The following is a 21,292-nucleotide window of genomic DNA, read 5'->3' as shown; positions in this document are numbered from 1 at the left end:
GAGGGTGGGAATCCCGGGATCATCTCTGGAGAACAGCTGCCATAGTTCTCTACCTGGGATTTCATAAGAATAGGAAAGAACGGACTACGGATTGTACCAGCGTCTGTTTATTTAACAGCAGAAAACTTGGCAAAATAAAGTAAGTTGTAGCAGTGCTAGGGAGTGGGATTCTGGCATTAATTCTAATACCTCCTCATTACAGAATTGGGGAGTGTATTAATCAGACACAGTTGAAGTAAAGGCCTCTCCTCTGTCTCTTTGGAGACATTTCTTTCATCTTGGTGTGTGTCATCTATTGAGCTTCTTAGGTAATTCGCGCATCATGTTGTAATTACGTCTTGCTTCCCTACTAGGGAACAGCATTTATACTGATGGCGGAGGGAGTGCCATCCCACTGTCTTCCTTTGCCAAAAGTTGATCATTTATGTGCAGAATTTCTGCCATCCGTCTGCATAGCCCCAGTTTCTGCTATTCCCAATGGCTCTAGAATGAAGTTGTGAACTTAAGGAAGCTTGCTCTCCTCTAATGTGCACTCTGAAACAACACCTTCACATAAAAATTTCCCTTCCTGTGATACCATGTTTCTCCAAAAATAACACCGGGTCTTATATTAAGGTTTGCTCCAAAAGACACATTAGGGCTTATATTCAGGCAATATCACCCTGAAAAATCATACTAGGGCTTATTTTCCAGTTAGGTCTTATTTTCGGGGAAACACAGTATCCTTTGATTTTGGAACAGTCTTTTTGACTGTTAGCAGTTAGAAAGTATTATGGCTGGCCTTGGATTTCTGCCAAAACAGTCACTTCCAGCTTTTGCAGAACCTGGAAAAGAACCCAATATAACAGAGGATGTGATAGATGCTCAACACACGTTTGTTGAATGAAATGATAAATGTTCTAATAATTGTGATGGTGAATAAGTGAATTAACCTTTTGCAAAGGACCTATAACACTGTGAATTTCAATAATTGTTAATTACCACTTTAGTATATACCCCATCCTTTAAAAAATTATTTATTTTATTTTTTTAAAAACTTTTATTTAAGTGTGTTTTTCCAGGACCCATCAGCTCCAAGTCAAATAGTTGTTTCAATCTAGTTGTGGAGGGCGCAGCTCATAGTGGCCCATGTGGGGAATCGAACTGGCAACCTTGTTAATAGCATCGTGCTCTAACCAACTGAGCTAACCTGCTGCCCCAAATATATTTTTCTAATGTGCTGAGGTCAGCACATGACTTCCAGGGAATTTTATTTTTTAAAGACTACTTTGTTCCTTTTATTTTATTTTATTTTTCTTTTTAAGGAGGGCGCAGCTCAAAGTGGCCCATGCGGGGATCGCACCGGCAACCTTGGTGCTACCATGTTTCCCTGAAAATAAGACCTAGCCGGACAATCAGCTCTAATGAGTCTTTTGGAGCAAAAATTAATATAAGACCCGGTCTTATATAATACAAGACCGGGTCTTATATAATATCATATCGTATCGTATCATATCATATTATATCACATCATATCATGTAATACCGGGTCTTATATAATGTTATATAAGACCTGGTCTTATATTAATTTTTGCTCCAAGAGACGCATTAGAGCTGATTGTCCAGCTAGGTCTTATTTTTGGGGAGACAGGGTACCAGCACCGTGCTCTAACCAACTGAGATAACCAGCCACCTCCCTTATTTTCTTTATTGAGGTATTAATTGATATATAACATTATATTAGTTTTGAGTATACAATGTAATGATTCAATATTTGTATACATATATTGCAAAACAATCACCACAATAGGTCTGGTTAACATCCATCACCATCGCTTACTTTTTGACACAAAGTCTGCACCCAAAATACTAATCCCAAACCTTAGATTACCCCAGTCACCACAGGGCATTTAATATATTTACATTTAATTATCAATGTATTTGCTACTTCCACCATCTTGTCTTGTGCTTCCTATTTGTCTCACTCTTTCAGTTTCTTTTTATCTCTAGTTGGATATTTTTTTTCTCCTTCCATTTCTTTCCTTTCTATTAACTTCCAAGTTATACATTCTATTTCTAGACTTTTAGGGGTTACCGAGAAATTTTAACAAGCATATTTTATTAATCAAAATCTGGATTATTTATTGCTATTTTTCCTCCTTTAACCCTAGAAAACTTTGACTGTGATCGTCTATCTTCTGACTTACATGTTATTGCCATTTCGGTTGTGTTTTGCTCTTTCTAACTCCCAAGAAATTGATAGTTTGTTCAGATTTTATGGTCAATGTTTATTCATTTTTCAAATCTGCTTGGTCAGCTTTATAGTCTGGCTCTTTTCTTAATTCTTCAACCTCTTCTACCATTTATTTAAACAGATTCTGTGTTAAGTAGTTCAGGAGTCTTTGCATGTCTAATTCTTCGGTAAGTTGCTTTTGCTTGCTGGTTCTTGCTCATGGTACTGTGTTATCTTTGATTCACGATTTATGAGTTTTTGCTCATATTTCTTGAAAATTACTTGTGTGATTCTTTGTGCCTAAGTGGAAAGTGAGGTTACGTAGAAAGGAGGAATGTTTTTGCTTCTGTGGGGGGCTGGGAGCACTACACCCCAAGAACACTTTAAGTCAAATTCTTGGCGTGAGTTTTTGTGAACACCTGAAGTATACATTTTGTCTGCAAACCTATATGAGGTCAGGATTATGACTTGAAAAATCGGAGGAGATTCCCCCCCACCCAACACCTCTTCAGTTCAAGTTCCCAGTCAGCCTATTTTATTTGCAGTTTTCTGGAGGGTCAGCGTCAGGGGACAGATTAATTTCTAGTTCATCCTTACAGGTAAAACTGTCACCTTTCATCTGTCATGCTATTAGACACAGAAATTTTTGTGTTGCAATTTTACTAAAAGTTTTATTTTGGTTTTAGAAAAAGCTACATCGTTTGTGGCATGGTGGCCCTTTGCAATCAGTGCCCAGAGAGACTTTTGGGAAGAGTAGTGAATAGGACAGTTCACAATTTCTACTCATCATTCTCAGTGCCCATCCCAGGTAGAATTTAGGTCACTTTCTCAAGGTGAAATTTGCCTGGTGAACATCTTAAGGATAGCTCTATCAATAGGTACAAATTCCACAACTAAGATTGAAAGGACAACAACTTGACTTGGAAAAAAGTCCTGGAAGTACACACTGTTCCCAATAAAGTCCTGTTTTTTAAAAAAATCTGTGGTTATTCACTCGTACCCCAGCTTGACTGGCACCCAGACCATTCTCTTCCCGCCTCTTGTACCTGGCTCCTCTCTATGTTTCTCCCCATCTGGTTAGTTTCTCCCCATCTGGTCAATGGAAAATCATCTTTCTGCCCATCCTTTCCAGCTCTCTCTGGAAGACGGGGCCACAACACACCTGAGGGGCCACCCCTCCTGGTTCTCCCCAGTCACAGAAGCCATTTTGAACAAGAAGCTTGTCTCATGGGCTGCTCCCTATTCAGGCCTTTGACCAGCTCATGGTCTCCTAATCTCAGTCCATTCAAGAATTACTTCTACGATCTAACTCAGATATCCTTTTCTTTTTACTTCTCATTTCTTCCTCTTATGTTTCTCTCTCCCATGTTCTTATTCACAGGTTTTACTCCAAGGCCCTATTAGTGTGTATACAATGACATTGTTTCATCTTTCTTTATGACAACTCCAACCCTGCCCCCACTTCTTCCATGATAGGTCGTCTCTTGTGTCCACAGAACCAAATGTGAGTGACGCACAGGGAGGACGCCTTCGCATATCCCTTGTAATTCCCTGTGGTTGTTTTACTTCTAGTCCCCGAGGCCCAGAAGCAAACCTGGAGGTGAGACATGAAGAAAGCTGGCACCATGCTGACCTCGTGCACCGCGGAGATGCAGCCTCCGCTCCTGGAAAGCCCACAGTCAATGCAAAGGAGGGAGATGGGGGTCCCCAAATCTGCCGTGTATGTGGGGATAAGGCCACTGGTTATCACTTCAATGTCATGACATGTGAAGGATGCAAGGGCTTTTTCAGGTAGAGTAACCTGTCAACCTTCACCTATTAGCCACCTCTGACACACTGGGTCACATCTAACTAGGGTTCTACCATGAGTCCATGGGGTACCATCTCAGGGCCTCAGCTCGACCTTTCTCCAAGGTTCAAAATGTGGGCCAGTGGCCCATTCAAAGTCCCCTTCATTAGTCTCAGGAAAGCCATTTATCTCTCAGAGGAATCCTTTATCTGCTGTCTTCCTACCCAAGAAAGGTCTCCTTCCATTAAGATACCTTGTTGTTCCTCTACATATTCTTTAATAAAATAGAAAAATCAGTTCATAAAAGAGGAAAGAATTTGAAAGTCCAGAGTGCAAGTGTTCAAATCCGTCTCAGGGAGTGGTTGTTAAATAAAGAATGGTATAACATAAATGAAGACTATGACAAAACAAGCTCCTCTAGAAACAGGCAGACAGGGAGGTCCAAAAAAATGAAGGACTAGAAAGTTCCAGCTCACAGCAAGACAGGCCCGGACAGAAAGGCTCACGTTTTCCAGCTGAAGAAAGAGAAGAACAAAGCTCAATGCAGGGCTCAGACCAAAAGAAAGAGAAGCCAGCCAGAAAAGGAGGAAGGACTGTGTGAGGAAAGGTCTCTGGCAGCTCTCAGGAAGGACCAGGTATGACAGAGCAGTTCCCACCTCAGGGACACACTTGGGACTCGCATACATTCTCAGTACAGCCAGCCTGACTGGGCCCTCTGCAGAGTTCTTCCTGGTGGCTGGACAAGCAGATGGAAATGAACCCTAGAGCCAGGGCCAACCCTATAGTCCCAAAGATGGGCTGCGAGTTAGCGTGTTGGGGGGTGTGGGGGGCAGGGGCCAGAACTCAGGAGGGCTTCCCGGCAGGGATCAGCTCAGGGAGGCACCGCAGCATTTCACTGTCCCATAGCCCAGCGCCCTCCAGCCCAGTGAAGAAACCCCAGCTTCAGTCTGATGTGGTCAAGCCTGAGCCATTCTCAGGTCCCACGAGGTCAGGTGGGCCTAGGACAGGTCCGAAGACACCAACGTTCCTGCAGGAAATGAATATCTGTGTTTGTGGATTATAACAGAGGCCAGACACAGTGATAGTACCAGCCTGCATTTAGTTACAAGTGACAGAACACTCCACTCAAAAGGGTTTATCAATAAGGAGCACACGTTACCTCTTGTGATTAGCAGTCTGAAGGCTTCGGGGTTGGTGAGTTCAGCAGCTCAGTTCTGTCCGCTTTTCTCTCCTGCCAACCGACATGAGAGCTCTGACCTCAGCCTGCTCCACTTGGGGCAGCATAGTGTTGGGGCCACAGGCAGGGAGCACAGTGTTCAGCCTGGAGGCAGAAAGCCCCCTCCCTTCCCCAGCCCTTACTCTAGACTGGGGGACCTGGGGTCGCTGGAGGGACACGTAAATCTGGGGAGGCTTTCTACCTCACTGGACAATGGCTTTCCCATTGGAAGTGGCTTCTCCTGATTGGCCTAGGGTGCAAAGCGGCTCAGCACCCTGTAATAGTGGGGTGTGTGGGCACTGCAGGCATGGGCCCTTGCACGGCTGTGTCTGGGGCAGTGGGGTCAATGCCTTTTAGAGATCTCAGCACAATCCTGGAAGATGCCACCTACATGGAAACATCCCACAGGTCCTTGGTAACAAGGATGAGGGGATAGGCTGTGGTGATGAGGGAGCTGGGCCTGAGCCTGGAGCTGAAGCATCCCAGAAAGCAGCTCTGGCTGCAGGGGTGGGCGAGGGGGCTATTGAAAGCACCGCACAGGGTGAATGTTGCAGGGAAGCTTTCCTCCTCCCCACCTCATCCCCCAACCTCCTCCTGGGCCTCCCGGAAGCCCAACCCAGACTCCAGACCAGAAGCTTGAGGAGCCCTTGCCACGTCCTTTCTTATGAACCGGTCTCAACTCAGAGGTAAAGGCAGAGCCCACAGCGGGTGTGGCTAGTGTCCCCTCACCTTGAATTAGGCAGGGACAGGCAGACAGAGAGGGGTGGCCCAGAGCTCCCTGGCCTGTTCCCCATGGCCTACCATTTGCTCTTTGTTCTCTCACAGGAGGGCCATGAAACGAAACGCCCGGCTGAGGTGCCCCTTCCGGAAGGGCACCTGTGAGATCACACGGAAGACCCGGCGGCAATGCCAGGCCTGCCGCTTGCGCAAGTGCCTGGAGAGCGGCATGAAGAAGGAGAGTGAGCAGCGTGATGTGCCCTGGGCAGGCAGGGGGTGGGGTGCATAGGCGCTGGGAGCCTGATTCAGGTGTGCCCGGGGCCAAGTAAGAACGGGCCGTGAGCATGTGGATTCTCGTGTGTGCAGCGCGTGTGTGCATGTGCAGAGGTGCCCGTGGCAGCGTGTGGACTGTGTGCAACCGAGCAGGAACATGGAGCAGAGCTTGCAGCCCATCTGCCTGCACCACCACAGCCTGTCCTGGGGGACCTGACAGACGGAGGGCATCTTATCTTCTGCTCTGGGTGTGGTGGGCGTCTCTGGCCAGGGCCGAGCCCCTCTCATCCCTTAGTTGCCCTTACATGATTCCTTTTGTCTCTTTCATAATGTTCTTATATTGTTTCAGCCATATTGGGGGAGGTGAATTTAGGAGCAGGAAGCCAGAGACGCATGGTGTGATATGACCCCCAATCTTCCAGTGGCTAGGACCCCTCAGCTGCTGCAGACTGGGCATCCTACAGAGGACCTGTTTGCAGACAGGTGACATAGGGTGGTCTCCTTCTACCTGTCGATCTTTGGTATAACGGTGCTCCCAGGTCACTCTGAGATTAAAGTTCATTGGGAAAAGACTGGAAATTTTAAGTGCATATTTGTCTCCATCAGTCACAGAGTGGGCAGCCTTTTTCCAGGGACAAGTTCCCGGGCATGTGGGCAGAGATCCTTTCCTGCTGACGAGCAGAGGGCCAGGCCCTCACCTGTTATCCCTGCTTTTTCCCTCCAAGGATCCCATAGCTTCGCTCTGCATTTACAAGTAGGCTCCAGAAATGCATGGAAGGCCCTAAAGCTGTAGGCTACACAGGAATTGGCTGAGTCGATATTTCTTGCTAAGCAGTAGCCCCAGCTTTCCAGGGGCTCGGAGACCGAGAGACCTTGGGGGACTTTGAGAAGTCTTGTTACGATATAGCCAGGAACTATATTACGCACTTCCATGCAATGCCTCATTGTCGCGGCAGTAGGAGGTGAGCACTGTCACTCATTATTATAAAGAAGGAAACTGAAGGCAGAGAGGTTAAGGAATTTGTTCAAGGTTGCCGCTAGGTGGCGGCAAGGCTGTTATTCAAACCCAGCACCTTTTGATTGTGAAGCCCAATCTCTTTCCACTTACACAAAATGATCACAAACCCCACCGCTGGAGGCAGCACAGCCCTCCGTCCTTGCCCAAGTGTTTCTTCGGAGGAGTCTAGAGAAGGACGGGTTTCTTGTCACCGACACGCCCCCTACTGCTGCCAGGGGGTTACAGGAGGGTGGCCTGGCTCCTGAGCCTGCTCCTGGCTGTCTCTGCAGTGATTATGTCGGACGCAGCCGTGGAGCAGAGGCGGGCCTTGATCAGGAGGAAGAAGCGAGAACGGATCGGAACGCAGTCCCCCGGAGCCAAGGGTCTGACTGAAGAGCAGCAGATGATGATCAGGGAGCTGATGGACGCTCAGATGAAAACCTTTGACACTACTTTCTCCCACTTCAAGAATTTCCGGGTATGAGGCTTTAGAGTTGGCTCAGCAACCATGCTAGCTCCTCAAAACCCCAATCTCACTTCCAGGGGTCTTCAAAGAGTGGTCCCTGGACCTCCAGCAGCAGTAGCACCTGGGAACTTGTTAGAACTTGTTAAAAATGCAGAAGACCTTCAAAATTAGAAACTCTGAGGGTGGGCCCAGCAGTCTGTGTTTAGACAAGACCCCCCCAGGTGATTCTGACGCATGCTCAGGTTTGAGAATCTCTGCTCTCTTCTTGCACCACGGGTAGGAATTGGGTCTGAGCCGGAACTGGCATTTGGGAAGCTGAGTTGCCTAAGGCTTTATGAGGACACACAGGGTCAGGGCCTGTTGCGGGTATGATGTTTGCGATCTGCTGTTACTGATCCAAGAAACGTTAGTGATCTCGGCACCGACGGCCATGTTAGATCCCTGCACCCTCCTCCCACCCTGTGCTCACAGGGTCTCTGGTGCCCTGCTCTGCTCATAGAACTGGTAGCCAATGGCGCCAGAAGCCTTTTCTTTCCATCTGCAGCTCCCAGACCCTTCTCTCTGAGTCTCCTGAGCACAAGGTTGAGATGCTTGGGACACACCCATTGGCGGAGCCCCTTCACCTTCCCCTGGGAAGGGAGCAAACCCAGATGAGGATGTGAAAGACCAATTCACAAATCTAGAAAGTGTACCACCTGATATGAGAGCAGAGAGCAGATACAAGTGTTCTCTGTGTGTGTGTGTGTGTGTGTGTGTGTGTGTGTGTGTGTGCGCGCGTGCAATGGTGCATCCTCTCAGGCTGCAGCTGTGGCTGTGTGTACCCATCTGGGGCTGTGTGGTACCCATCTGGGGCCTGTTTGGGAGAATACATGCTGTCCTACCTCCCGTTCTCCCCCAGCTGCCAGAGGTGCTCACCAGTGGCCGTGAGATCCCAGAGTCTCTGCAGACTCCACTGGGGGAAGAAGCTGCCAAGTGGAGCAAGATCAGGGAAGATCTGTGCTCACTGAAGGTCTCTCTGCAGCTGCGGGGGGAAGATGGCAGCGTCTGGAACTACAAACCCCCAGCCGCCAGCAGCGGGAAAGAGATCTTTTCCCTGCTGCCCCACATGGCTGACATGTCAACCTACATGTTCAAAGGCATCATCAACTTTGCTAAAGTCATCTCCCACTTCAGGTAGGACACTGGGCTGGGTGGATGGGTATGGGAAGGAGCAGGAAATGGCCAACAGGTTCAAAGGGTCTGGGGTAGATCTCTGTGAAGTTGGAGGATGTTGGTAATCAAAGACCCTCTTTTATCTCTGCCCCCAAGGCCACCTGGAACCTCTAGGGAATGGCGCCCTGGCTGCATGGCTCCTTAGCTTTGGGACTGTGGGCCTGCCATTAAACCTCTCTGTGTCTCAGTCTGCTCTGCTAGAAGGGAGCTAAGAACTCCGATCTTTTAGGGCTGTCATATGAAATAAGAAAATATCTGAAGACCATCTAGCTCGTACATGACAGAAATTGAGATAGTAATTCCCTCCTCCATTTCCCGCCAAAAGGGCAGCAATCACAAGTTGATAAGTCCAGCACAAAGAAGGAGCTGGAAGAAAAGGGAAGGAGGTGCAGAGGGAGAAGAAGGAAAGAGACAGGAACAGACGCTCAGTCTCCAGCAGTTTGCCACCAAGAGAAAGTTGAGAAGGCCATGAGGAGGAGGTCTGATCCTGACAATGAAAGGGTCGGGACTCCCCAGAGCTAGGCATGCAGGCAACAACCATGGAACAACATTTAGTGAGAAACCCGGGAACCTCTTGGTGTGGTGGCAACCACAGCCCCATAATATGTAGTGTGTCAGGGCTGGAGATGGCCCTGGGCATATGTGTCCTGGGGTTGGCCACCTGGCCTTGCCAGGCCCGGTCAGGCGGAGCTGAGTCATATACAAGGAGCCCCCGATTTCATCAGCAGGCAGAGGGCAGCTGATATTCCAGAAGCCCACACATAAGACATCTTTAATGGGGGGAGAGTGGCCACAGGCTGGAGTGGGGTTCAGATTGTGCCACATTAGGTCAAGGGAGCAGGGAGAGAGGCCTCCTTACACATGGGGCACTTGGCCATCCCCACTGACATCTGATGACCCACAATTTAACCCCAGGGTGGGAGGTCACTTGCTGCTTCTTGTGGCCACAGTTTTGAGCACAACCACCCAGGAGACGGACATGACTATCACTTTCAATCTACAGGAAGAAAATTGGTTAAGGAGGTTAAGGAACTTGCATGGGTCGCAGTTAAATTGAGAGGCCAGATTGGAAGAACAGAGTACAGATGTCAGAGCCACTACCTGCCAGGTGCTGGGCTGGGCACTGGGGAGATGAGAATAAGATCAATTTTGTGGCATGTGTAGCTCAGTATTATGGATCTAAAAGAAGGGAGGTGTGAGGAAAACAAGGGACTAAATTTCCGAGGAGAGCAAAGCGGAGGGCCTCTCAGGTTAGGAGGGGTGTCAATCTAACCATGAATAGCAGGGGCAGTTCCTGTGGCTAGGCTTGTGCGCAGTGCTGGGAGTGGGGCTCAAGGCATCCAGGCTTGATGTCCCTAATAGACCTCAGGAAACAAATACCCCTGCTGCATGGAACTCACACTAAAGGAGGGGCAGCAATAGAAAGACTCTGTACTCTGGAAAGACTTCTAGGAGGCGCAAAGACAACTTGGCCTGAGGACTAGCAGGATTTACCTAAGTGAAGCTAACAGGGCAATCATTCCAAGTGGGGAAACTGAGGCAGCAAGGCTGAGGCCAGGGACCAGGAGCCAAGGCCTCGGCTGTGGGTCAGTGGCTGTACAGGGAGTTGGAGGAAATGGGGCCAGGCTGTGAGGGAGCTGGACGCCAAGCTCCATCGGCAGGGGCATCCCTGACGGTAGCAGGAGACTAGAGGAAGGTGGCAGGGAGTCCTGTGCTTGGCTGGGTTGTGAGGGGGAGAGGGTGGCAGCAATGAACAGCAGCTGCCATAATCCCCTGCAGTAGGAGCACATCCTGCTCTTCCCTCCCTGCCCCCTCCCCCGATTTCTGGATTATGGGAGTGGGTGCTGGCCTGTGAGGCTCCCCAGGAAGCTGGCATCCCCTCCCATCCTTGCTGCCAGGGACTTGCCCATCGAGGACCAGATCTCCCTGCTGAAGGGGGCCACCTTTGAGCTGTGCCAGTTAAGGTTCAACACGGTGTTCAATGCAGAGACTGGGACCTGGGAGTGCGGCCGGCTGTCCTACTGCTTGGAAGACCCTGCAGGTGCCTGACTGCCCTCCTGCCCTGGCAGAGGGAGGGAAAGACAACTGGGGAGGGAGGACAGGAGCCACTGGGACGTGCCTGCCCTGGGATTGTGGGGCAGAAGCCTCGGTGATGGGAAGAAAGAGCTTGATAAGGGGAGTCTGGGTCTTGGGCTCACTTCCTGACAAGTTTGCCCCTCCCCCCTCCTCCGTTCCTCTTTCCCCCTCTCCCTCCTCCCCCAGGTGGCTTCCAGCAGCTTCTCCTAGAGCCTGTGCTGAAATTCCACTACATGCTGAAGAAGCTGCAGCTGCACAAGGAAGAGTATGTGCTGATGCAGGCCATCTCCCTTTTCTCCCCAGGTGAGGACCCACCTGTCCTGCCCCCGCCCCACGCCTGCTCACACCCACTCAACTTTAGTGCAGCTCCTATCAGCCCCTCCTCTGCCTGCCCCAGGGAAGGTCCCAACCAACAGCGGCTTCAACCCAACCCGCAGTCACTGCAGAGCCGGGATGGGGACTCCGCCACTTTCTCCTTGGGTCGGTGGGGTGATGCAGTGCTCCCCTCATTTCCCTGCCTGGGTGTCTCTGGCTCTGGGAGGTAGTTGCCTGGCACTGTGCCCTCTCTGGGCTGGACTGAGCGTGTCTTTGCCCCCATGGCCTTGCTGGCACCACCCTGCCTCCCTCTTCCCACCAGACCGGCCAGGTGTGGTGCAGCGCGGTGTGGTGGACCAGCTGCAGGAACGATTCGCCATCGCCCTGAAGGACTACATCGAGTGCAATCGGCCCCAACCCGCCCACCGGTGAGCAGCAGGCAGCAGGCGCGGGAGGGGTCCCCTGGCAGCCCTGCCCTCCCAGCTCCCACCTGCTCTGGGTCTCTGTGGGACAGCAGAATGGAACCACGCCTGGGGCAGCCTCTGATTATTACCAGGGCTTTGGCGCCCTTTTCTATGACCTCCACTGAGGCCTCCTGCCCAGTCAGCCTGAGCTCCAGCCCAACAATGGAGAAACCTGAAAAGGGCCTGAGGCCATGCCCAGCTCATGGGACTTTGCTGCCTGAGGCACAGCTCTCATCTGCCCAGGGCCTTCAGAGCATCTGTCATCAGGGGGTGAGAGCAGCCAGGTATTCTCCTGAGGCTCCTACAGGGTCTTCTAGCAATAGCCAGCAATAATCATAATGATAAAAAAGATAGCAATAATGATGGTAAAAATAAGTCTGTAATAGCTACCACGTATCGAGAAGTGGCAGCCCTGGTGCCCAGCACTTTATATGTATTGTCACCACTAGTCTTGAAAACAGCCCCACCATGTGGGTGCCACCACCATCCCACAGGGGCCTGGGGCTTAGGGCGACTGCCCCTGACTGTCCCACAGCCAGGCAGGTGGGATCTGGAGGTGAATCCAGGCTGACCAAGCCCACAGCCCTCCCTCCCGAGCACTGCCTAACCGCCTCCCAGAACAAAGACAAAACGGGGCAGGAATGAGCTTGTTCATTCGATTGTTCTGGTCACCCCCCTAACGGAGGAAGACCGCTCAGTGCTTGGTTAGACAGGGGCTTCCGTCCTTTGCTGGGCACAGGCCTGGGCCGTGAGGTGAAGGCCAGCACTGGGCATGTAACGTGAACTTAAAGCCTCGAGTCCCGACTTGGCCTGCCGCAGCTTTCTTCTGAGCTCAGCATCCTGGGATGCTGTGGTGGCCGTGTCTTTATTTGCTCAGTCCTCCCGGGTATGGAGCCAGGCGGCATCATGGGGATACTGAGGCACGAGGTGTGTCTCCTCCACTAGATCCCGAGATAGAGTCAGGAAGGGATTGCTGCTTGCAGCCCTTGCCTCCACAACCACTCCACTCAGTCCTGACCCCCAGCCATTAGCCAAGGCAGTGGCCTTCTCCCCCAAAATTGAGCTATGCACTTGGCATCTGCAGTGCCTAGGTGCTCTCATGGAAGTCTCTGTGTGCAAGGACTGGAGCCCAGAGGATGAGGTGCGATGGCAGGGCCGGTCCACACCTCCAGTCCCCGTCTGTTCTGTCCTCCTTGTCGCAGGCTGAACGAGAAGCTTACGAAATTCAACCGAGCCTTGTCTCTTGGCTGACCAGAGATGTCCTGATTAACACCTCACCCCCTAAACTCGTGCAGCTTCAGAGCGGGCCCAGGGTTGGTGGGTGGGGACAAGGGGCCGCCCCCAACCTTTCCTGTGACCCCACCTGCAGGTTCCTGTTCCTGAAGATCATGGCGATGCTCACAGAGCTGCGCAGCATCAACGCCCAGCACACCCGGCGGCTGCTGCGCATCCAGGACATCCACCCCTTCGCCACGCCACTCATGCGGGAGTTGTTCAGCATCTCGGATGGCTGAGCGCCTGCCCGGGGGCTCGTCTCCCTGGGGCAGCCACAGCCAGGGCCATGGGGGCCACGGCTGCTGGGCCTACACTGACGGACGTCGCTGAGAGCCGACTGCGTCCTATGGGTCCTGCCTTCTCAGGGAATTCACAACCACTCTGACGACACTAGCTAGTGAGCCGCAGGAAGGGGACATGGGCCCCCAGCCCCCAGCTCAGTCTGTGGAGAGCAAAGCCACAGATCCTTATATGGAGAGTGCACTGGCCAATGGGTCAGGTTCATGAAGAGGCAAGGCCACTGTTCCCTTAGAAAAGGCCCTGTGGTCTGGGGATTTCGTGTTGTGGTGGGAGAGGGGAAAGGGGGACCGGGGCTGTGCCATCGGACAGTCTGTACCCACACCCAAATTCATTAGCTTCTTGAGTCTTTTTGCTGTTACTTCCGGTGCTCCCATCTCCTGCTTCCCCCTCATTTTCACTCGCAGCCTTGTTTCCTGAGCTGCTGGGTGAGTTCCAGGCCTGTGTCAATCAGCAGGTGCATTAGTGTCTCGGAGTTTTCTAGAAAGAAGCCAGAAAGCCTGCACCACATGTTAGGAGCTTGTCAGGACCACTCTGTATGTCCATTCTTCCCTCCTTCTGGCCACCTCATTCCGTGTGTCTGCATCCACTCAAACGCATTATTAAGTACCAACAATATGCGACCTGCTGTGTGGTATACACGCTAACTCACACATGGATCCTGACCTTGGAAAATTTATAGTTCAGGAGAGAAAACAAAGCAGAAACACAAACGACTTCAATCAAAAGGAGAAACGACAGGTGAAGAAATCTTATGAAGAAATTTCTTTGTGTGGACGCTAAGCTATGCGGTTCTACATTCCCCCCGGGGACCCAAGTGAGGGGTCCTTGGGACGTGTGTTTGCGGGAGGAAGGCACTGACTGGCTGTGTGCACATGTGTGTGACTTGGTGTGGGTCTACTCGTCTGCCCTGGGGCTCGGGTTTGCTCCTGAGGCTGGAACACTGGTGCGTTGTGACGAGGCTACATTGACAGGCTGTTAATAAACGTGCTCCATCGGCATGTACGTATGTTCCCATTTACACGTCTATTTTCAAAGCTAAAAAGTATGGAAGTGTCTGCTCTGTTTGTACCATTTTGAGTAAAAACGTTTTTGCTTTTTCTGTCAATTACATTTTAACTAATTTTACACAAGGCATTCCCCAGGTAAGAACTAAGCTTAGCAAATCTGTTCCTAGATTTAATGTCATATCAAGGCAAGAGGACTTAAGTAACTTTCCACCAGAGGTTTAAACCTTTTCTTGCCTTCTTCTCAGGGGAAGAAGACATGGGGGTGGGAAAATAGAAATGTCATATACATAATAAATTTCTTTTTTTTTACTACTTACTTTACTATTGCCCATTATACAGCTGAAGACTGTTGGTGCAAGGACATAAAAATGCATTCACTTGGTTTTCCCATAAAATGATTGTTTCATCTATTATAAAACTTATATATTATCCCATAATTTAAAATGTTGTAATTGAATTACTTTTAAAAGTCTAATATTTTGATGCAAATGAAGCTACAAGTTAACTGACTTTTAAAAAACAGATACTCGCTTAGCTTTTACCATTTTACAGGAAGCAGGCCAAACTTGGAGAACATAAGAAATCATCAATACCATATAGCAAAGCAAGCAAACCTATTTCCTGCTTTCCCTCCAGATTTACCAGGCTCTTCTGCATCAAGGAGCTATAGAACAAACTTATTTTTAGAAAAGAAACTGAGGTGGAATAAATGCTCCTCTCTGCAAATATAGTGAATACAGATTTTGCCTCCAAGGAATTTGTCTCATTTGGAAATATAAATTTCATTCAACTGTATTCATAAATCATATGTATCTCTTTCTTCCCCATTGGAATGATTTTGTGTGTGCTATTCATTCAAGAGCCTGAAATGGTTAAGTGTAGGCCGAGTAAGGTGAGGGCAAGATGAGATTAAGATGGGATATAAACTCTCATCTCCCAGTGTTGATTTAAAAAAATACCCAGCAGGTCCCCAAACATTGAATTAATACTTACAGATGAAGTCTGACAATTAAGTTTGCGAACTCGTTGCAACGATGTTGCTAACCTTTTTTGATATCAGAGGGATTATTCGTTATTAATTTGTACCAAGTGGACAAACACTTAACCAAGTTTACTATTTGGAAGTGCTGAAAAGGTAGCATGAAAGTTAGATTAAAACAACCAAAACATTTCACCAACAATTCATGGCTCTTGCATCACAACAATGCACCAGCTCACGCAGCACTGTTTGTGAGTTTTTAGCCAGTAAATAAATAACTGTATTGGAACACCCTCCCTACTCACCTGATCTGGCCCCCAATGACTTCTTTACCTGAAAATAAAGGAAATATTGAAAGAAGACATTTTGATGACATTCAGGACATCAAGGGTAATACGACGACAGCTCTAAAGGCCATTCCAGAAAAAGAGTCCCAAAATTGCTTTGAAGGGTGGAATAAGGGCTGGCGTCGGTGCATAGCTTCCCAAGTGGGGAAGTGACTGTATGATATTCAGCAGAGGTGTGTAGCACTTTTTCGGAGATGAGTTCTCAAACTTAATTGTCTGCCTTGTATGATTTATGTATTATTAAAAACTAAGTGTAGTCCAAGTGTAGTTAAGATTCAAGGTTAGACACCCCAAAGTGCTCATACAGGATACTACCTCCTTTCAGCAGCTTTGTGGACCTCCAGTTTATAGGACTATGAGCTAGATTCCACTCTCCTACTCTCAAGCGGTTGGGTTTCCCTATTGCTCCCTTCCCAGAGGTTTGGAGCATGTAGAACTAAACATTAGTTTCTAGGCATCCCTGTGGCCACCGTTCTTTTTCTAGGTCTTGCCTCTGTCATTCAAGGATGGAGTTAGTCTCCAAGCTCAGGAGAAAAGATCTTCTGAGTGTTTACCCTCTGGCTCACGCATTAGTTGGAGCCACTCAGCAGCCAATCCCTAGCAGGCCCAGACTTTAAGGATCCAATTAAAGCCTTGACATCAAGTCTTCTTGTGGGGAGGCCCAGGGTGGCTTCTCCTTTCTGGAGAAAACAGGATGTAAAGAGAAACATACATTTGACCATCCCTTCCCAGCTTCTGACCACTTGCCGGCCTCATCGTGCCATCTTCCCCCACACCTTGTTTTGCCCTGGACACGGTCCCTTAACATACCCACACTCTCCTACATCTGAAGGTGGTAGTAAGTGAAATATTCCTACACCTGAGAAATGGGCGACCACCCCATCACTTTTGTTCTCTTCCTTTCACAAACTTCTCTGTGAATGGGACCTGCAACCTGATCTCTCCCTCTCATCACTACCCTTTTAGAACATCTAAAATGGCATCCACTGTCACCCCTCTCCTGAAATTCATTCAAAAGCCTGAAATGGTTAAGTGTGGGCTAGAGTAAGGTGAGGGCAAGTTGAGATTAAGATGGGCTGTAAACTCCCATCTCCCAGTGTTGATTTAAAAATACCTGGGCAGTTCCCCAAAGATTGAGTTGATATGAACATGACTTACGTATTATAATATGTATTATAACTTGTAGTCCAAGTTAATATTCAAGGATAGATGTACCAAAGTGCTCGTACAGCTACAGATCCCAAAGCACTGGCTGGTCAGTGCTTTTTGGAAGACCTTAGAAATTTAAAATGCTGTCTTCCAGTATTTTAAGTTAAAAGGATATCTTGCTCAAACCCAATTCAAACAGAGCAGGAAATAAGATATTAGTAAATCCCAAACAAATGCACTTCAATGCCATCAAGAGGCCCATCCCACAAGTGACACCTCGTGTTTGTGCTTATTCCCCTCTGCAACTGGCAAATGTCTCTATTTTACATTAGCCAACACCCCACCACAAAGAAATAAAAAAAGAGGACCAGATGTTATCCAATATAAATTTGTTTTTATTGAAGCAGCAGTCACATGACTTTATATCTAGTCTTTAGATTAGGCCTGACAGAGTGAGCCAGCCCTAAAAAAAGGTTTCTTTTTGCACTAAGAGACATTACATGTTTACATACATCATCCAGTATTGGAAATGAGCAGACTCAAATACAACATGTGTTGGTTACCTGGGAGGTACAGCCCCACTGTTTGTGGTGTTCATATATTTTACAGATACTCCCAAAGACCATTACTAATGGGTTGAAAGATAAAAGAAAATACAGCTACACCAAACCATGAACACAGTAATCAAAGACAGCAGCTTATACACTTTTAAAAAACTTGTCCCTTCCAGGGATGCTTGCTTTCTTTTCAAAGCAGTGCCTGCAAAGCTTCCTCTACATCAAATCCAAAGGTTTCCGAGACGGAAGCTGCACCTCTTGGGGCTACACAATGTAAAAAGATCATTTGAAAGAACGAGAACTAATGTTCATATTTTGATTTTTGTAACAAAGATCCATGTTTCTTTAATTGGAGGAACGGTGATGGTGACGTGACTACATATTGCAGTGACAAAGTAGGTAGGGTGAAGAAAAAAGAGGGTGGGGTACTGAAATAAAGACCACACACTTGTGAATTTTTATTTCATTTCCAGGCTAACCTACTTTTTATTTAATGCAAATTACAGTACCAGTTAACTATTTCCAAACCAAGTCACATAGAACGAAATGTATTTACAAGGGAGTGGGGAAAGGGGAAAAAAAAAACATTGAGCATACTTTTCACAAAAAAGTTTATATTTAAAATGAAAAAAAAAAAAATCAGTCACAGAGGCATTCAAGTAGTAATAATGTTATACAGATTTTGCTTTTCCTTTATATCAAGACAGATTTGCACAAGTGTTTGCAATAGTTTGTTTACAACCCACAGTCCTTTATATATATATATATATATATAATAAATTTTTAGATTTGTTTTTAAGATGGAAGTGGTCACGCTAATTGGTATGTGTACAGGCCCAAGTGATCCATCGGCAACACATTTATAAATGCAAATTTTACAGGCAAGCACATTTTCATACATCTATCTGTATCTGCCTGTAGACAGATATAGTAAGAAAAAAAACTTAAAAAATGAACACAAGGAAGTCTACTTTGTCAAGCTAACTCCTTATGCACTGGTTGTCCTTTTGCGTTTATTGCAGAGGTGCAAAATGGAGCAACAAACTTGAATACGTTATCACCCTTGTGAAAATAACCCAAATCCTAGGGATTACTTTCAAAGCCTCTCAAACGTAGACCTGTCTGGGACTCTACTCTGCTTCTAGTTGTCTCTCTTATTTTCAGTGGCTCAGGTTTCTACCAGAAAAGACAGATTTTCTTGTAAAGCATGCTTAGTTTATTTTTCTATATAGGGGAGAAAGTGTTCGGCTCTGTGATTACATGATCTCTAACATGACAACAGGAATCAGATACAATTTTGGTTTAAAACAAAGAGAAAACCCCAGACTCCTGGGGATCTGGCATTGGCCAAACTTCCTTTGGAAGACTCCAAAGTTAAATCCCTTAAAAAGGAAGGGAAAAAGAAATGAAATGCCAGTGTCTTTATATCCACAGGGATAGAGAAATACAATAGTCCTCTCAGAAACCTTTGCATTGGTGCAGACAAGATGACTGGTTAGGTAGGCTTTGTTAAAACACAAACCAAAAATATGTATCTAAAAATTAAGAGGACTTAAAAAAGATGACACGTCACTGGAAAGAAGGTGGGTGCAGTCTTCTGCCTTGCTGGAATGAACACGTGATGTTTCAAAAATAGCAACCTTTGGTTTGGTAAAGTTTGTTTTCTTCTACTCAAAGACATCTTACATGGAGTACTTGGAGGCAAAACAAATGATTTTGATTTTTTTTCTTTCAAAAAAGGCCTTCATGATGGGCACATAGTGAGAATTAAACTGATTTTGAAAAAGAAATGAAAATGCTGTTTCCTTGAACATGGGCAGAGGAGGCAGGAGGGAGGGGATGGGCTAAGAGCTCCCCCGTGGGAACAGCAGCCGGCGCGCGGCAGCACCACCCCAGCACTACCCGCGGCCACTGCCAGGGATGCACTAAAGCAGGTTAGCTCCCTGATAACCAAAACCTGGAACTAGGAAGAAACTTTGATTTATAAGAGCCAATTCTCTCTCTTTTTCTCTCTCTCATTTGTGAGGGAAGGCGACGAGGAGAGAAAGCAAGCATGGAATCTGCTGTGTGTAAGACCCATGGTTAGGGTTTGGGGAAGAGACGAGCAAAATCGAACCTGTTGGTATCCTCCAGCTCTAGGGCTCCCTGGCACCAGCTAAGTCCCTGGGTGGCCTACGTCCGAAATGAAACCGGTCACTGCTTCTGAGGAGGAAACAGATGCTCAGAACCAAAACAAAGGCAGGGCTTGAATGAAACGAGATTATGAACATGGTTTCCTCTTTCCACTCCTGAGCACGGTATTATTGAAATTCACTATGAAGGGGCACAGACACCGCGTGATGAGTGAGCTATTATTTCAAAGGGAAAAGGGTGGGACCGGGAGACATGGATAGAGAAACCAATTAAAATTTTAAAAATGAAAAACAACAACAAAAAAAACAAACACATGGCAGCGAAGGCACTCCAAACTATATAGATACACTATACATTGCTAGAGTTATTGTTACAATAATACAGGCCGGTACCTACTGTACAGAGTTAAAACTATATGGCTTTAAAAAGCTCGTCTACATTTTGTCTGATTATTAAACAGAATCACTGCCCTGAACAGTAACTTTTTGCTCATTAATAACAGTTCCTGGGTCCACATATTTACATACAAAACAATAAAACTTAAATTTAAAAACATTGAAAGAAAATATAATGTACAAGCTTGAATTTGGTGAGGAGCTTTTTATTATTATTATTTATTATTATTATTTACAAAAAGATATTCAGAGACCTGGATCTCACTTGTATAAAAGAGTTCTGTGATCCCGCCATGATCCTCGAGAAAGAAAAATCATGCATCTCAGCCCTCACACACACACAATAAAATGCGAGAAAAGCAGCTGACTTTTCTCTCTTCTTGTCTTACCCCACTGATTGGGGAGGAAAGTGTTTTGTAAAACAAACAGATTTTCATGGACTCCAGCAAGTATACCAAGCCCAGAGTAGTGTCTGTGTCCAGATGTTTGGCTGGGCAGTTTGGTCTGAAAACAGGTCCATTTCTGTCACAGACCTGCTGTTCAGCCTCTTTATAAATCCTTTCTGAAAATGGTTTATCAAAGCCATTCCCTGTAGCAATTTTGCTGCCAAATACTTTGATTCAGACATCTTTCAAATCTTAATTAGCTCTCAGAAGCTCATTATAAAAAATAAAACTCAATTTGTTTGATTTGGCTTGACTGAGTGTTTCCTTTCTCATGAACTCTGATATAACCAGAGGTTTGGGAACCCCCCTTTCATGGCCGAAGAGCTTAGCTGAACAGTGAGTGAAAACTAAGATGGCTCACAGTCTCCTTCCTGGGTACTGGTTCACTTCAGCAGGCAGCAGGGCTCTCTTGGAGAGTCACACACACTTGGTGAAGCAGCAGTACAGGGTACTGCGACCTGCGTGAGGGCTGCCATGTGACTCCACTTCCAAATCACCTGGAGGGCGAGACCCCTAACATGACCTACGATGGCAACGAGGAGGGTGAAGGGAGGTTACACACACTCGAGGGCTCAGCTAATCCTGGCAGGTGTGGGGAAGGGGCGGGTCGGAGGGAAAGGGGGCCATCACTTAAGTGATCTTTAAATGTAAAGTACAACTGATTGTGCCTTAAAGATTCATAGGTCAAGTAATGGCCCGTAAGCACCAAGGTGACTAAGTTCGTTTTCGAGTATATAAGGCCCACAAAGATGGCAACCTTCAAAGTACAAAACAAACTAGTTGTGAAAATCTATTTCCTCACTGCAAACATAATCCTTCAGTCCTTGCTTTCCAAGGAATATTGCTTTTTCTTCAAAAACAGACTGAGTCTTACACTGTTCACTGATACACAAAGAAAACAGAAACAAAAACTCTTAACTGGGTGTTGGGGGGGCAACATCCTTCTTCTCACGCTCCAACCCATTTT

General features: G+C 47.3%; 1 protein-coding gene across 5 annotated transcripts in view; it reads left to right on the top strand.

Annotated features, from left to right (window-relative positions):
* The window catches only part of NR1I2 (nuclear receptor subfamily 1 group I member 2), a 28,649-nt gene extending 14,232 nt beyond the window's left edge, over nt 1–14,417 (top strand). For 3 of the 5 annotated variants that reach the window (XM_019729656.2, XM_074331494.1, XM_074331492.1), the window contains 8 exons: nt 3,785–4,003; nt 6,043–6,176; nt 7,495–7,682; nt 8,569–8,843; nt 10,870–10,923; nt 11,145–11,261; nt 11,596–11,701; nt 13,107–14,417. In XM_019729656.2, coding sequence (XP_019585215.2) covers nt 3,972–4,003; nt 6,043–6,176; nt 7,495–7,682; nt 8,569–8,843; nt 10,870–10,923; nt 11,145–11,261; nt 11,596–11,701; nt 13,107–13,397 — 1,197 coding nt within the window. In that variant the 5' untranslated portion in view covers nt 3,785–3,971 and the 3' untranslated portion in view covers nt 13,398–14,417. Of the gene's footprint in view, nt 1–3,784; nt 4,004–6,042; nt 6,691–7,494; nt 7,683–8,568; nt 8,844–10,780; nt 10,924–11,144; nt 11,262–11,595; nt 11,702–13,106 lie in introns of those variants that run through there. The other 2 variants (XM_019729657.2, XM_074331499.1) reach the window with 2 other exon arrangements.
* Nucleotides 14,418–21,292: the final 6,875 nt, after the last annotated feature.

The sequence above is a fragment of the Rhinolophus sinicus genome, linkage group LG01 (assembly GCF_036562045.2).
Source record: "Rhinolophus sinicus isolate RSC01 linkage group LG01, ASM3656204v1, whole genome shotgun sequence".
Classification (NCBI taxonomy): Eukaryota; Metazoa; Chordata; class Mammalia; order Chiroptera; family Rhinolophidae; genus Rhinolophus; species Rhinolophus sinicus.
This window is presented reverse-complemented; position numbering and strand designations above follow the sequence as displayed.